Source organism: Leptonychotes weddellii, chromosome 12 (genome assembly GCF_054177405.1).
Source record: "Leptonychotes weddellii isolate Sample4059 chromosome 12, ASM5417740v2, whole genome shotgun sequence".
Taxonomy (NCBI): domain Eukaryota; kingdom Metazoa; phylum Chordata; class Mammalia; order Carnivora; family Phocidae; genus Leptonychotes; species Leptonychotes weddellii.
Window position 1 is genome coordinate 66,067,520 of NC_138380.1, and position 17,770 is coordinate 66,085,289.

Sequence of the window (17,770 nt, forward strand, 5' to 3'; positions counted from 1 at the left end):
TCTATTAGTATCCTCATTTGAACATGAAGATTTTAAAGACTGGAGAAGTAAATAACTCATCTAACATCCTGTAGCTAAAGGCGGAGCTAGAATTCAAACCAAGTTAATTAGAATCAAGGACCTATTCTCTTTACCACTACTGCATTGGTGGAATCTTCCCACAAAGACCTAATCCTCATAGTACAGGCATTAAATTATGCTTAAATTTATCATCTACTGAAACCCCATTCCTAAAAGCAGGGATGTATTTTTGAACTGCATTTTTATAAAATGCATGAGTATACTTCTATGTCCATTCTAATGATACCATGCCATGGCTATAGGAATGTCCACAGTTTCATACTGAATTCATTGAAAACTGATTTTAACCTTCATATATTAACCCCTTGCTTAACGTTACTGATGACGCCCTGAATTGCAGGAAAACCACAATCTGCACTACTGTATTATACTATAATCTTGAGAGTGGATGTGAGGGTAAAGTGGGAAGGATTCATGAGGCCTCATTAAATAAGAATTTCAAGTGAAATCTTCCTTTGCTAATTTTTCTTCTGCCTTTGATCTCAGAAAGAGCCTCTAGCATCCTGTATTTCTAGCCCAATTACAAAGTCACACTAAGGTAATCCACAGTTGATGGATAACTTGGTTACAAAATAGATCTAGGTGCTACACAGAGAGATAGACCCAAGCACCACAGGTGGTAACAACCTAACGAGGGGGCTTGGTTCTCTCTAGGAATGTTCTAGTCAGCACAAAAAGGAGGCAATGCCAAGATAAGACCCCGTCGCTCAAGGATAAACCCCTGAGAACCGAAGTGGGACTCTCAAGTGTGCACCTTCTTCCTCTCTTCAGATTGGGCCTGCATATCATGGGATATAGATTTATCTGGAGATGGGAGGAGGTACATTTGGAGGACTCTGTGGTGGAATGTATAGACCTTAATCTAAATATGAATTTCTGAAAATATGTTCTCTTTAAGCTTAGCTTATGATAGCACAGCTCAATGAAATCCCTTCTAAATTGGGCGAGCAAGACAGGCAGTCTCCCATAGCACTTCCAATAGCTCTAGCTGTTGAGGAGCACAGCTGGGATGGAGGGGGTGGGAGGGAAAAGGGGAAAGAAAGCTTTGCCCTGTCAGTGACAGTATCAAACACTACTCAGGGACGAGGCCCACAAGAGCAGGCACTCAAGAAATGTCTGAAGCAAATAAAAGCTGTCAAATACCTCTTGAAATATACCAATTCAAATAAAATCACATTCTTTAGATTCTGCCTGAATTTTAAAGTGCCACCGTCTAAACAAATTCAGGAAGTATACAGATGAATGCGGATGGTCTCTGAGGTCAAGGTACTCTTGGTTTCTTGATTTCAGTCATGATTCCTAGCAATGACCACTATGTGAATAGGGCAGTTGGGAAGACGTGGTACCATACAATACATCCACCACAGTAATCCCAAGAAACAAGAACAGCTATCCTGTTGTCCTCACTAAAACAGGGACTCAGCACAGTGCCACACTTCTGCTCACTTTCTCCCTCCTTCTCAACTGTGTTCTTGGAGCCTATTCAAGATAACTAATACTTCAAAGAAATAACAATAGAATAAAGATATGGCATTAATCTTGCTGGCCCTTGGGTAAAGGGACTATTCTGATGCCTATTAGCCTTTAAAAATTTGTATAACAAAATCTGTCCTAAAACTCCCATGCCTGTGGGTATGAAATGAGCAAACCCATACACTATCAGATGGGCTATAGAGTGGTATTACACAAGATGTGTTACTGCCTCCATTTTCTGCCCAATGAGGAATCCAAAGGAAAATGGTCTTTCCATAAAGAGAGTATCATAAAATACCCTCTTCCATCGCAATAGGGAAGAGAACAAAAAGGCAGAAGGTAGAAAGGACTCAGAATAAAACAGAGTATTATAGCACCTAGGAGAGAAAAGAAACCACTTCCAACTTGAGGAGAAAAGAGCAAAGACATTTTTTCTAAGGCATACTGAATGGAGACAAAAACTCCTATAAAGAAAAGAAAGCAAAGCAGTTTCAACACAAAGTAATATAAGTGGTCTGATATATAAGAAAGACTTCCTGGGGTAGAACAGGAAAGGGTAAGCCCAGTAAGAAACTCAAGAAAAAGAATCTTAAAGGAAGTTAACAATAGGAGCAAAACAGTGGAAATTTCTAGTTAAACATGGTGGTTTTAACACATGTACTTATCTCTGCCCTCACCAATCTACTAAACTGACAGTAAAGTCATAACTCACAAGAGCAAATAGAACAAGTAAGAAGATTGCAGACAAGATACAAACAAAAGTTTGGAGACGGGAGACAAATGGATGGGAGGCTGCTGACAAGGACGATGACCAAAGGCGTAAACCAAGAACGAACTCAGTTCATACTTCAGAATCCCAGAAACACTCAAGAACTGGAAGCTGAACTTCAACGAGAGGCCAAAAGCAAAGTGCTTAGTCAGAGTGGGTTTAAGGAACAGGTCCTTTTCCTGGGAACTTGCCTCTCTCAGACAGGTGTATGCCCTACCGTGATCCCCAGCAGAGGCTTATTCTCTGAAGAGGTTGAACCAGACAGGTCAGAACTGGGACACCAAGTACAGTGGAAATCAGGATGAAGAGTCATACTGAATGAAAACAAAGCAGAAGAAAGTTTGTGTAGGACTGGGAGACCCTGGGCCCCTTCTTGATCATCTCAGAAAAATAGCATTTAAGCTTTCATATCCTAAAAAATCGACTGGTAAATTTGCTCTGGGGGATCAACTCAGCCAAGGAAAAAGATGGATTGATACTGACATCTGATAGTCCTCCTATGAAATGACTAGGTCTTCTCTGATATTCCCTACGCTGAGGCCTCCCCCAGTGGACAAGCACTGGTGGCACAAAGAAATTCCTATGAACTTTTTTGTACACTATTCATAATATGAACTCAGTCAAGAGTTCTTTCCAAAGGCATGATCTAGACTCACCAAAATTAAAAATCTCAACAGGCAAGGCAGAAACCAAAACAAACAAACAAACAAAAACCAAAACAAAGAACTCAAAGGAAACTCGAGATCATTTAGGTAGTAAAAAAAAAAAACCTCTTCAAAATTCCCCCAAGCTACATCTAGCATATTCAAAAACAGAGACAATATATTATTCATTGAAAAAGAACAGATTGATTTTCAAAAGAACATATGAGGAATAAGAAAGAGCTTTTGGAAATAAATGTTAGCATCAATTAAAAATTTAACTGAAGCATTAAAAAAATTTTTTTAAATATCCATAAAGCAGAGAAAACCAAAAAGAAAATTAATGAATTAATAATAAAAGAATATTTTCTGAAATTGAAAGAAATTAATTTCAAAATTGAAAAGATTCCCTGAGTACCGAGAAAAAGGTCCACATCAGGGATGAAAACAAAGTTCTAGAAGTTTCCACAAAGACTGAATTAGGAATCAGAATAGTCTAGGGCTTAAAATAACAATAAAGGGACCTAGAAAAGAACAATGCAATGTCTTCAAAAGGCTATGAAAAAATTTATTTTCTAAACTAGAATCCTATACCCAGATTATTAATCAAGTTACCAAGTATGAATAAAGGTACGGTCATATGTGCAATGACATAAACCAAGAACAAGAAAAACATATAACCCAAAGCATAGGCATTTAACACAAAAATGAGGGAAAAGAAACTTCTCAGGAAGCTAGTGAAGGGAAGCCTCAGGATAGCAGGCTTGGAGATTAGAAGGATTGACAACGTCAAGGACAATCTCAGGGGGGAGAAAAACTGATAAGTTACCTGATTTCTGATTTGTTTAATAAGTTTTATAGTTTTACCAAATAATCTGGGACCTCAATTTGTAATTGAAATTATAATAAATCATTATATCAATTATGAATAAATGAAGAGGAAGCAATTACGACTAAGAAAATCTGAAAGTTATGCAAAGGATAGAGTTGTTGAATCACTATGTTGTACACCTAAAATTAATGTAACATTGTGTGTCAACTATACTTCAAGAAAAAAATAAATGTTAGAAAGTTCTTCAGAGAAAGAAATTCAATCATAGTATATCATGTGGCCTTGCTATGAATAGCATTTACAGCATCACAAGATTACAAACGCCATATATTAAAAGCCAGAAAGTAGGGGAAATATATTTGGGGATAGGAACACAACAGGGAAAATCCTCTCTTGATGTGTTCCAGTGGTTATTACATCTAGAGCCCCGCTCAGATTCGGGCTGAATTTTGCAGGTGCTTTGCGTAAACTTCCATTAGGACATCACAATGTCTGGCTATCTCTCTTGGTGATGTCAGCAGGTACTGACAATCATTACCTACATGTATTACCTCATCAGGGATTACCAAATTGTGATTCCTAAATATATTATTCTTTCTTGATGTATCAGTGGGATTATTTCTAAAAGACAAATTCACCCCCCCCATCAAAACTAGGTTACCATGAGGTCAATTTCATGTAGGAATCACAGAAAATAAATGCTTAGTTATTTGCTTTAGTTACCAGTTTTCAATAATGATTCTCGTTTTTATAAAGGTTTCTCTTGGGTTTTGTATGTTAATTTTTAGCCTGCTATTTCGCTAACTTCTCTCACTGTTTAGAGTATTTTCACTGATTCTTTTGGATTTTCCAGATACATCATCAAAAATCTGCAAATAAAGATAATTTCACCTCCTTCTAGCTTGACTTCATTATCTGTAAAGATGTTATTCTGCTCCTTTTTCTCTTCTTTTTTTCCTCATGGTTTTGTATAAGATTCAACCACTAATTTTTCTATTGGTTATTTTAAGTAAAATGAATTATTCAGTAGTTTAAGGCAGGGGTGTGGCCAAGATAGCCTTTCTAGCTTCCTAAAATAAAGTTCTTTCATCCGTTTCACAAAGTTAAAAAATAAAGACAAACTAGCACACACACTGAGATCTTCCCTCAAGTGTTTTGCTCCAACATTTCTTTCTGGACCATCCATTTCCTTTGCCCCCATTGAATGTGACCTACACAGAAGCCTACTTCCGCACTTTCCATTCAGGGCAGGGTTTCGTCCTGGAAAGGTCTTCAGGGCTTCAATGTGACGTTCTAGAGGAGTCACAGAAAGGCCAGTAGACTACTCCAGTATCAGTAACCCACCCTCGTCTCCTTGCACTCACCTACTCACAGAAGCCATCAAAGTCCCTCCCAGTTGCTGCCACTGTCCTAAGAATGTCCCAACAAGCAGCCAGTATGTACCTGATGGCAATGGAGGGGGGAGGGGGGCTATGAGAGTAGAGTTTCAGAGAGGAGTCCTTTCCCTTCCCTGAGCTTCCATCCTCACCCTTCCTAACACCATGCAGTTCTGAAAACTGCTCATGGTTTGTTCCCCTCCTCACTCCTATTTTGAGGTTCACAGAAATACTTGTCAACTGTATTTGTTGCCAATATTATCCCCTGGCTCTGGTTTTACTATACTAGTTGTTCTGAGTTTCAAAACCTAGGCCACTGCCATCCCCCCAGACTTGTCTATTTGATCTGTTAAGCTATGTTCAAGCATGACTTTAATAAAGATAAAATGCAACTTTAAAGAGAGAGAGAGAGAAATACAAAAAGCATCAGGTAACACTCAACTTACCTTGATAAAAACTGAAACTAATTCCTTATTAAATATTAAAAATATGGAAACTCCATGGTTATCACTTATATTATGATGTACGCGCTGACTTTTAAATCTACATGACCCCTGGTAGCGCCAAGCACAGCCAGCACCCACATCTTGGTTTCTAACTACCACTCTCCAATAAAAGGAACTCAGATTCTTTGGAGAAATGGCTGGTTTTAGGTCTGGGGTTGGGAAAAATACAACATCAGCCAAAAGCGTCTTGGAGGACCAGAAGGTAAGGACATGTTCCAAAAACAGAGGGACAAAGACATTTCAAAAAGGCACGGAGCCAAACTGAAAGAGCTCCCAATGGTTAAAGTAGGAAGAATCTGAGCAACATAAGAAGGAATACACCAGTAGATTATAACTAGTATTGAGAAAAAATACATGACAGCTAAATTTAAATTTCAGACAAAAGGTAAATAATTCTTTAGTACAAGTATGCCTCATTGCAATATCTGAAAATGCCAATTTCTATATATCATTTTAGGCTGATATATAATAATATTATGATAACTATATAGTAAAATGTCTATAACTCTCTCCATAACATAGGCTTAATCATTCTCAACAACTTCTTTCATTTCTTCTAAAATGCTACTAAATCTAAAAGTTCTCCCAGAAGTTAGTGATGTGTCTGTGACCTAGACGGATGCTACCTTGCACTCATAGACAAGACTATGGGGTCAGTTTGGAAAAAAAGCAGATAATCAATGCTCCTCATAAATGCTGCATTGCTAATATTTATTTTGGCTTCATTAACACAAAATGTGACCAGATATGTGCAGTGTCATACAGTTTAACTGAAGTGTCAATACTCCTCTAGCAGTTGACATTTCTGGCTCTGCTTTGCCCTCATCAAATGTAATATTTATAAAATGGCATGTTTCTTAGCAGGATGATAGAATCAAAATTATCTTAGCATTCTCCTCTTACCTTTTAAACTCTTCGAGCATCTACTCAAAAGGTTCTTAAGTGTAAGTTAAATCTGAAAATTACTTAACTTTAAAAGATCATAAGGGTTTTTACAAGGTTAAATGAAGGCTGGTTTTGGAAATAAAAGTTTCAGTAAAAATTTTACAGTCAAAAAGCAGCATTTACCTCAGAACTTTACACCTCCTTAGGTCAAAAGGCAAGACTTGCCTTAATCTAGTGTAAGAAAATTTCATTATGATGAATAGGACTTTTCCTTAAGAAGACCAATTTCAACATCTAGCTCTTAAATTTAAAACATTTACACTGAAAACAAACTGGAAGAGGACAAGTGAATAAATTTGAACCTTTACTCTGAAACAACATTCTTTGTGAATCTACTGAACTCAAAACTATATTGCCCGCAAAAACAGTAAAGTTCAATATCCTTTTCCAAGGATTTGAAATACCAAAGGATGTTTAATTATAAATCCTCTAACTGGAAACAACTAGAAAAAAAATTTTTTTTTTTCCAAAAGTAAGTTGAATCATTTCTCATTTGCTTGCTGGGTACTTACGAATAAAGAGTCTGTATATAGATTGTGCTCTCCCCGCCCCCCCACAAAACACTAAACCACCCTGAGAGAGAGTGCATAATAATGCACTGATAAAGCCACTTGCCCTCTTTCAGCACAGCGGGCCACGACTGTTGGAGGGATACTCCTTCTGCTTCCCCGCTGGTTAAGAAGACTGCACCTACCGAGCTGGGGCTGGAGTGCCGCCTAACTTTTGGAGACTCTTTGCCAGTGGAGGAGGACTTAAAGTTAATGCAAGCATTGTTCTCTGAATGCACCCTCTTTACTTGATTAGCGGGTTTCTCAAATGGGTCAAAGGTGCTCTGCGTCCTCTGAACCCTGACTTTTTTATCCTCAGGAATTGTGTCCAGGGGTTTGATCACTGAATCCATTCCCTGGCAGTTCCGTGTAGACATCTTTGTGACACATATCTAGGAAAAAAGAAGGAAAGAAAGAAATTCAGAACTCCCCACTTGAAGCTTTAATATCATGAAACACGCGATTTATTATTCTAGAAAGCCTGCTAATTTCCATTTCAGAAAATGCTCAGAAAGTCCGCATTCTGAAAGCTATACCAGCTTAAATCCCAGTATGAAAAAATTCCTCATAATTATTCCACTTCTACTCATTTAGGGCAGACACTAAAAATGTTATCCATAAAATGGGAAGATTAAGGTTTAGGGTACTAGTTCCCTAATGTGGTTCTTGAACCCTGTCACACATTTTACCACCTGCCCGCAAGTGCAATGATTCTGAATCATTAGGAAGTTGGACAACTTGCCTTAATAATAATAATTTTTTAAAAATCAGTTGAGCTAAATCAGATGGGCGTTTTATTTATTTTTTTTTTTAAAGATTTTATTCATTTATTTGACAGACAAAGACACAGCGAGAGAGGGAACACAAGCAGGGGGAGTGGGAGAGGGTGAAGCAGGCTTCCCGTGGAGCAGGGAGCCCGATGTGGGGCTCGAACCCGACGCTGGGATCATGACCTGAGCCGAAGGCAGACGCCCAACGACTGAGCCACCCAGGCACCCCTAGATGGGCGTTTTAACTGATGGGTCATCATGGAAGCAGCTAACACAGCTAGAGAAAAAGATCACCATGTATTTCAAAAGTAAATCTGTCCCATCCGAAGTTCATCTCCAAACTGGAATATAACACTTGTGCATATAAAAGAGCTAATGGTTAGAGATGTTGAAAAATTGAAAACAGTATTTTTTCTAATACCAAAACTAATGAATATAAAGAAATAAAATACCGTAAAAGAGAAACATTGAATAACGCTCATTTCAAAATCCACAAGACCCCTATTTGCTTCCCAACTTCCCTCATTCTCTGGCCCTGCCTGCCCCACTCTTGCATTTTATTTTAGTCTCTGACTTTTGCCCCATTGTTTTCTACTCTATGTTCTAAGCCTTTCATTCTTCCTATACTCTGGAGACTATGTTGTTCTTATTAAATAATTTTATGGCACCTAGCTTGTCTGTGAAGTTAGGTAAACTTTATTGTTCTCTCTAGAGAAAACGTAATTCTGAAATTGCTTTTAAAGTTTTTTCTTGCTGTGAAGTTTCCATATCTTTATTTTTAAAAGCAGGAAAACAGAAGAAAATCCCATATTGTTAAAATAAAAATATAAAGTATCTGAGTGTTATGTATAGGATGATTCCACATGAGGAATACATGTATCTACGTGTTTGGATATAGATACGGATATATATATACAGACACACAGAAACAGACATAGACATAAATATTTATATGTGTATGTATGAGCACAGTGAAAGGAAAAGAAGAAAACACACCAAACTGTTAACATAAGATACCTCCAGACATGTGGAATTGAATTGGTAAAGGGTAAGATTACTAACTTTTTATATGCCCTGTATTGTTTGAATTGTATAATAAACATGTCTGACAATGTAATTTTTTAAAACTGCTAGAGCAGGAAAGTACATATAATTAAATTATGCCCTTCCTTAAAAATTTTTAAACAAAACAAAAAAAAAGTTTAATTAAATCTTGGGGTGCCTGGGTGTCTCAGTCGGTTAAGCGTCTCCCTTTGGCTCAGGTCATGATCCCAGCATCCTGCATCAGGCCCCTGCTCAGTAGGGGAGTCTGCTTCTCCCTCTCCCTCTGCTTCCCCCCAACCACTCCTGCTCTCTCTCTCTGTGAAACAAATAAATAAAATCTTAAAAAAAAAAAAAGAAATCTTAAGCATCAGTTCTGTCCCAAGAGTATAACTCAACTGCAAAGCACAGGGTGAATTTTAATTAAGTCAAGTGAGAAGGATATCATCATACTTTTTAGCAAACCACAATACTGTTGAAGGTGTCTTGAAAAGATTTAAGGCAGATTCCTCTACCCATGATCAAAAACTAACAATTTATCACAAGTAGATGAGATGCACTCAATATTTTTAAGGATTTATGTTTTCTTCTTAAGGATGTGATAGTAAGAGGCAATAGATGTGATGTGGATGTGAAACCACCCACAACACTGAGGCAAGTAGATTATAATAATGTATAAACACATGGGCCGGAGAAGTCAACAGACCCCAAGTATAAGAAACACAAAAAGAAAAAACATGAAGGCACATCAAAATCAAATTGCTTAAAACCAGTGATAAAGAGAATACCTTAAAAAGGAGCCAGAAGGGATTTATTGTACCAATTTTAGTATATGTGCTGCCGAAGTGAGCACGGAGCCAGAGGGATTTAAAAGATAAGTATTAGAGTAAATATCTAGAAACTAAATAATACAAAAGGAGAATTAGAAAGTATCTTGAACTAAACGAAAATAACACAAAATATCAAAATGGTAGAATATAGCTAAAGTAGTACTTCAACTGGAGAAAATCTATAGTACTAAATGCGTATAGTAGAAAAGATGAAAGGTCTCCAAGCAATGTGATTATACCTTAAAATACCAAAAAAAAAAAAAAGAAGAGCAACTGAAACTCAAAATAAGGAGAAGAATGAAAATAATGAATAAATATCAGAAGGTAAATACATGAGGGGCGCCTGGGTGGCTCAGTTGGTTAAGCGAATGCCTTCAGCTCAGGTCATGATCCCGGAGTCCCGGGATCGAGTCCCGCATCGGGCTCCCTGCTCAGCGGGGAGTCTGCTCCTCCCTCTGACCCGACCTCCTCTTGTGCTCTCTTTCTCACTCTCTTTCTCAAATAAATAAAATAAAATCTTTAAAAACAAACAAATAAACAAACAAAAAGAATGTAAATACATGAAATAGAAAATAGAAAGCAATAAAGAAAATCAATGAAACCAAAAGCTGGTTGGTTCGTTTTCAGAGAGGATTTTTTAAAAAATAAATAAACAAACCTCTAGCCAGACTGATAAGGACAAAATATAAAAACAAATACTGCCAATATCAGAAATTGGAGAGGCGTGATATCACTACAGACCTACAGATAATTATGAACAACTTTATGCCAATAAATTCAGCAACTTAGATGAAACAAATTCCTTGAAGGACAAAAACTACCAAAGCTCACTCCAGAAGAAACAGATAAACTAAATAAATCTATGTCTATTAAGGAAATTAAATTTGTAGCCAAAAACCTTTCAACAAAGAAAAAGCAAGGGTTAGGTGACACTACTGGCAAAGTAAACCATACATTTAAGGAAGGAATAACACCCAATTCTACAGAAACTCTTAAAAAAAAAATTAAAGAGGCAAGAATACTTTCCAACTTATTATATGAAACAAGCATCATTCCAACCCTATAACCAGACAAAAATATTATAAGAAAATTACCGACTGATTGCTCTCATGAATATAGATGTAGAAATCATTGGCACACTTCTAATAAATTTAATCCAATAGTATGCAAAAAGGATAATAAATCATGAAAAAGTAGAATTAATCCCAGGAAGGTGAGGTGGGCTTAACATTCAAAAATGTGTAGGTTACCATTTTAGGGGCGCCTGGGTGGCTCAGCTGGTTAAGCGTCTCTTGATTTCAGCTCAGGTCATATCTCAGGGTTGTGAGATCAAGCCCACATTGGGCTCCGCACTGGGTGTGGAGCCTGCTTGAGATTCTCTCTCTCCCTCGCCCTTTGCCCCTCCCCCCACTCCCATTCACGAGCACTCTCTCTCTCTCTCTAAACACACACACACACACACACAATGTGTAGTTTACCATTTTAATAAAGAACGGTAGGAAGTCTCTAAAATGGTTCCCAGTGATGGCCACTTCCAGGTATTCACACTCTCATTTAGTCCTTGAATGTGGGCTACTTTTGGACTTGTATCCAATAAATAGGATATGACAGAAATCATGGAATATCACTTCAGAGAAATAATAATAAAAAGACTGAGCTTCTGTATAGGTACTCTTTCCCTCTCTCTCAGATCACTTAGCCCTAAGGAAGGCCAGCTGCTATGCCATGAGGCAGCCCTGTCAAGAGGCACATGTGCAGAAAGACTGGGGCCTGAAAACACCAACATGATCTGTGCTTTCAAGTATAACCACAGCTCTGGCCTACTCCTTGATCAAAACTTCAGAGAGACCCTGAGCCAGAGACATCCAGCTAAGGAGTACCTGAATTCTAGACCCACAGAAAATGTTAGATAAACCATGTTTGCTCTTTCAAGATGTTAAGATTTGGGATAATTTGTTATGCAGCAATAAATAACTAATACATAGATATTTTTAATCATATGATCATCTCAATAGACTCAGAAAAAGCATCTGACAAAATCCAGTACCCATTTATGATAAAAACTCAACCAATTAAAAATAGAAACACAGAATGGCTAAAATTAACAACACAAGAAACAACAGGTGTTGGCAAGGATGTGGAGAATAAGGAACTTTTGTGCACTGTTGGTGGGAATGCAAACTGGTGAAGCCACTGTGGAAAACAGCACGAGGTTCCTCAAAAAATTAAAAATAGGGCGCCTGGGTGGCTCAGTTGGTTGAGCGACTGCCTTCGGCTCAGGTCATGATCCTGGAGTCCCGGGATTGAGTCCCTCATCGGGCTCCCTGCTCGGCAGGGAGTCTGCTTCTCCCTCTGACCCTCCCCCCTCTCATGTGCCCTCTCTCTCCATTCTCACTCTCTCAAATAAATAATAAATAAAATCTTAAAAAAAAAAAGTTAAAATTAGAAATACCTTATCATCCAGCAATCACACTACTGGGTATTTACCCAAAGAATACAAAAACACTAATTCAAAGGGATACATGGACCCCTGTGTTTATAGCAACATTATTTACAATAGCCAAGATATGGAAGCAGCCCAAGTGCCCACTGATAGGTAAATGGATAAAGAAAATCTGGTATATATATACACTGGAATATTACTCAGCCATAAAAAAGAATGAAATCTTGTCACGTTCAACAACATGGACAGAGCTAGAGAGTATAATACTAAATGAAATAAGTCAGAGAAAGACAAATACTGTATGATTTCACTCATATGGGGAATTTAAGAAATAAAACAAACAAGCAATGAAAAAAATAAGAGAGACAAATCAAGAAACAGACTCTTAACTATAGAGAACAAACTGATGGTTACCAGAGGGGAGGTGGGTGGGGGTATGGGTGAAATAGGTGATGGGGATTAAGGAGGGCACTTGTGGTGATGAGCACAGGGTGATGTATAGAAGTGCTGAATTACTATACTGTACACTTGAAACTAATATAACATTGTACGTTAACTAACTGAAATTAAAATAAAAACTTTTAAAAAAATAGAAGATTTCCTCAAGCTGATTAAAAGGCATCTACAAAAAAAGTAGAGTGACATAAAAGTTAATGGTGAGAAATTGAAAACCTTCTCCTACGAACAGGAACAAATCAAGATGTCCACTCTAATCTGATTTAACATTGTATTATACATTCTAGACAATGCCACAAGGCAGGAGAAAAGAAATAATAAGCATCTACACTGGAAAGGAAGAAGTAAAGCTGATTTTATTCACAGAAGATATTATCATCCATGTAGAAAATCCAGTGAAATCTACAGAAAAAAACCCACTAGAATTAATAAATAAGTTATCAAGGGTGCAAGATAGAAGATCAATAAACAAAAGCATTTCTATTTCTAGATACTAGCAACAATTAGAAATTTAAATTAAAAAAACAATTTACGAAAAATAAATAAAATAAAAAACAATTCACAACAGCTTTGAACAATGTTAAATATTTAATGATAATTCTGACCAAATATGCGCAAGATCTATACACAGGAACTACAAAACATGGCTGAGAGAAGTAAAACCTAAAGAAAAAAGAAAAAAAAAGAAAGAAAGAAACCAATTCATGGGTCTTTTCAATTTACTGTGACACTTTTGGGAAGAAGCTAATCTCTGTTTCAGCCATAAAATATTACTAGTTTCTTAATTTAAAAGAAGATTTACATATGCATATATAAATCAAATGAGGTAATAAATGTATATAAAATGATAATATAAAAAGGTGCATATGTGGACTGAACTGATACATGGATAATGGGAAAATGGCGACCATATCTGGACTACAACTCTATCCTTGAAAATAGTACCAGGAAGCAGAGCGCCACAGAAACATCTCTTAGTTTTGCAAAGGAGAATATGGAGCTAACCCTACATTCCATTTAACCCTACATTCTATTTCTTATTCAAGGTCTTTAAACCGTCTTAGTAAAATATATTTTATCAGATAGAATATTGGTTTTTCTCTATATTTATAGGAAATATGTGTGAAAAACTTTTTCTAGATACATGGGGGAAATTTAACAATGCAGTATAAATCCGTAACACATGTACACCAACACAGCTACAGCAAAAAATATTAGCAAGGGCTAAATGACAAATGTCACTTCAACGTGTCAGCAGAGGAAAGAAGAGCTGTAAGGGCACCATCAAAGCGGAAAGAATGAACTTAATTCTTAACGAGTTCACAAAATCACATAAACCCATATAAACCTTTCATTTGCCGTTCTTTGTGCTAACAGTTCTGGCAAAACTAAGACTCGCAAGGTTATCTGTTAAGTTTTGGAGACAGATGTACCCTAACTGGATATTTGGATAAATCCTCTGAATCTGTACAATTTAAACAAGAGCTATTCTTACGGAATGTACTGCTTATGTCTTTCCTCATGCTTTATATTAAGGGCCCTACACTTACATGTTCAGTCAGGTCGCCTCTCATTTCACAGACCTGACTATAGCACATTTGATAATTGTAAAAATCAGTGTGAACTACGCACTGTGGAAAACCAGCTTCTCTAAAGTGTTCTACCATTAAGGCAGAAGAGTGGCAGCCTTTTCCTAATTTTGAAGGGAAAGAGTATTTCAACAAAATTTCCTAAACTTTAAATATTTCCCACAAACATTCTTAAGCACTTCACATTTATCATTTTGCCCTCTACTAACAAACAACAAAATACAAGCAGAAAACTATCATGAACATAAAACAAACTTCTTGGAAATAGCATACTTATATGGAAACATGCCTATGGTTGTGATTTTCTTTGCTACATTTACAACATATTTCTTGATAGTTAGTTCCTACTTCATATGATCATTTTAAAACATATCTGTAGGCCACAGTGGTTTGCAGAGTACCACGCTTTCCAGGTACTCTGCAAATACACATTTGCAGAGCACATTTGAGACTCAGAATCTTCTTACCCAGGTCCATGCAGGCAACAAGGTTGTCCACATTACTGCACCCTTTTCCTACTGTGCCTCGCTCAGTGCCTGGCCCACCAGGAAGCTCATTAAGGTTCTGTCATATTAATGTATCAGATGTGAGAAAGTTCGTTCAAATAAGCAGTCTTCTTGCTGTTGCTAAAAGGACTGAAGCTCTGAAACATTTCTTATCCAAAAGCTACTGTCAAAAAGATAGCAGTCTTGACACAAAAAATAATAAACATACATATCTGTGCATAAAATACTAGCAACAAAAGTTTTTTGGTTTTTTTGTTTGTTTCTTTTTTTAACGACAAGCTCCTTGTAATAGGCAGAATTCTAAAACGACACCTCATGTCCCTCGCCTTTGGAAGGCAGCGATGCTCATGACTATACCCCAACGCAAATTTCTCACCTTTGAATAATCCCCTCCCCTTTGAGTGTGAATACGATGAGATATCACTCCCATGATTATATTCTGTGATGTGGCAAATGGGTGATTATCCTGAGTGGGCCTGACCCCACCAAGGCGAGCTCTTTAAAAGCAGAGCGTTTCCTTCAGCTAGTCGCAGGAAAAAAGGAGAGATGTGATCTGGGTAGCCTGGAAGAAAGCAAACATGTCAGGCTGTGAACTGAAATGGGGGCCACATGGCACAGCACTGGGCAAGCTGAGAGTGCTCACTGGCTGACAGCTAGCAGGAAAATGGGGACGATGGTCCTTTTGCAACCACAGGAAAATTACTTCTGCCAACAACTAGTGAGCTGCTCAAGAGGATCTGAGCCCCAGGTAAGAACCACAACCATGCCCAACATCTTGATTTCGAGTGAGCCTGAGTGCAGAGAAACCAGCTGTGCTGTGCCTGGACTGCTACAGAAACGGAGCTAAGAAGCTAGTAAGTTTGTGGTAATAAGTTACACAGCGATAGAAAACTAATATGCTCACTTTACTGGAATTGCTTGAAGTACCTGGACATTTGAGCGGAATGTTCTTAGGAACATGCTGCAGATACCACTTTCTGAATTTGATATACTACTGTATCCGATCCAGGAAAAAGTCAGTGACGAATCTTAGGACCATCATCAGTAAATGACCATATATTGAGAGCTTTCTCCATCAGCATTACAAAGCCCACAAACAAGTTCTCTACATAATTAAGGTTATACACAATTAATGCTGGTCTCCACATTGCCTGGGGTTTATGTGAATAATACCATTATCAGCACCTGCTTTGTGCATGTATCTTCATCCAGGAAAGTAATCTACACTTGAATTTTCCACATAGGACAGAATGACTATTCTGGGAAAGTTTCAGGTTTCCAATATTTGGGACAAACAACTTAAACACGATCTAGCCAGCTCTGTTAACCACAAGCAGAACAGAAAGAAGCATCCAGGCCCTTCATAAAGATACAGGGAGCCGGCCTTGTTGACCTCATGAGCATGTCAGGCAACTCACCCTGCAGACCCCAAAAAGATGGAGGGGTTGGGTCCAGAGAAAGACGCGGGCCAGATGAAGGAAGAATAGTACTCATTCCCCTGAGAAAGCTGCAATTTATGGCAGCTTGAAGAATAAATTTATTGAAGAACCCAGGGCACATGAAGAGAAGGGTGAGCACACTGGAGTCCTAGCAATGAAAGAGGGTTCTAGAAGTCAGGCGCTACTCCCCGGTACCCAAGTCTTCATCTGATTCCTTCTACCAGCCTGCTAGCAACATAAATAAACATTCCCCCTACCCAAATAGAATCTCTTCCCACAACAAAATGCTTATGCTCAGTGCAGTAGAGAGTCTTGAAGACACATAAAATCTGATACTATAATAAAACTAAAGGACAGAAGCATGATATGTCAAACTGGGAAAAATCAATGGGAACCCATAACCTCAAAAAGGCAGATTTTTCCAACCACCAAACAGTAGCTCTTAGATGCATTACTAACTTTCATGTGTACCTCTAGAGCCCAGATTTTGGTCTATGTTCCAATTCTCCACTATGAAAAAAGAGGAATCTTTGAAAGGTAATCTGATTCCAGTTCATGAGGCAGAAAACACAAAACAGCTGTGAAATATCCAGCTGTTACCAGAAAACTAGGCTCTTTTAAAAAATGTCAGGGGGCAATGCTAGAAGGGACAAAGGAGTGCCTATAGGGATTCCTAATAGCCAAACTGTGATTATGTATTTAGGCATCACAAGGAAAATAAAATTACGGTTAAGTGGAACAAGCTGAGTTACGGAAAGACCATTATGATTTTAAAAGAGAAAAGTTAATATAAAGGGCAAAAGGCAGTTACGAAATAAAAGAAGCATGAACATAATAGGATATGGTTGGTTTTAATCCATGCAACTGCATTAAATAAGGAGGAAGGCAACTAGTGCTAAAAAAAGTAGGAACTGTACCCAAAGCAGGAATGGCTGTTCAGGGCCTTAAGAGAGCCCACGCAGCACAAGTGTAGGAAGGGCAGCAACAAGGACATGCTCTAATACCAGGGCAGGTCAATATAACACAATAACAGACTGAAGAGTATGCCATGTTGCCTAAGCAATGTTTTACAAAGAACATGCCCAGTGGAGAGAAACCAGATCACAAAGAAAACTTCTATGAAACCAAGGCAGGAGGCATTTTTTGGAAATGAGTTAAATTTTAATAACTGAGTGAAATTTAACCCTTAAAAAAAAAAAAAAAACCCAACTGACTGCTTACCAGTGGCACAGATCTGAATCACTGTGGAAAAAGCAACCAAGACCCCAACAGTCAACAACTCAGATTCTGTAAGCCCAGCAGTTCTGAGAAGCCACTGGTTTGTGGATCTGTAAAGATTACACAACCCCAAGAAGATTCAAAAAATATTACTGAAACCCCTGCAAATAATTTAAATAAGTAGATCTATAACGCTAGGTTATAAGGTATACAAAGACACATAGAAATAATAATAAACTTAATTAAACCCACAATGTTGGTGTTTTAAATAGGATGAGTGTAAGTACAGTAATATAATTCGCAATAA

General features: G+C 37.7%; 1 protein-coding gene across 7 annotated transcripts in view; it reads right to left on the reverse strand.

Annotated features, from left to right (window-relative positions):
* CDK14 (cyclin dependent kinase 14) overlaps window positions 1-17,770 on the reverse strand; it is a 511,224-nt gene that overhangs the window by 370,079 nt on the left and 123,375 nt on the right. For all 7 annotated transcript variants that reach the window (XM_081800571.1, XM_081800565.1, XM_081800566.1 and 4 more), the window contains one exon: window positions 7,318-7,563. In XM_081800571.1, the coding sequence (XP_081656697.1) occupies window positions 7,318-7,563 (246 nt within the window). The remainder of the gene's footprint in view (window positions 1-7,317; window positions 7,564-17,770) is intronic.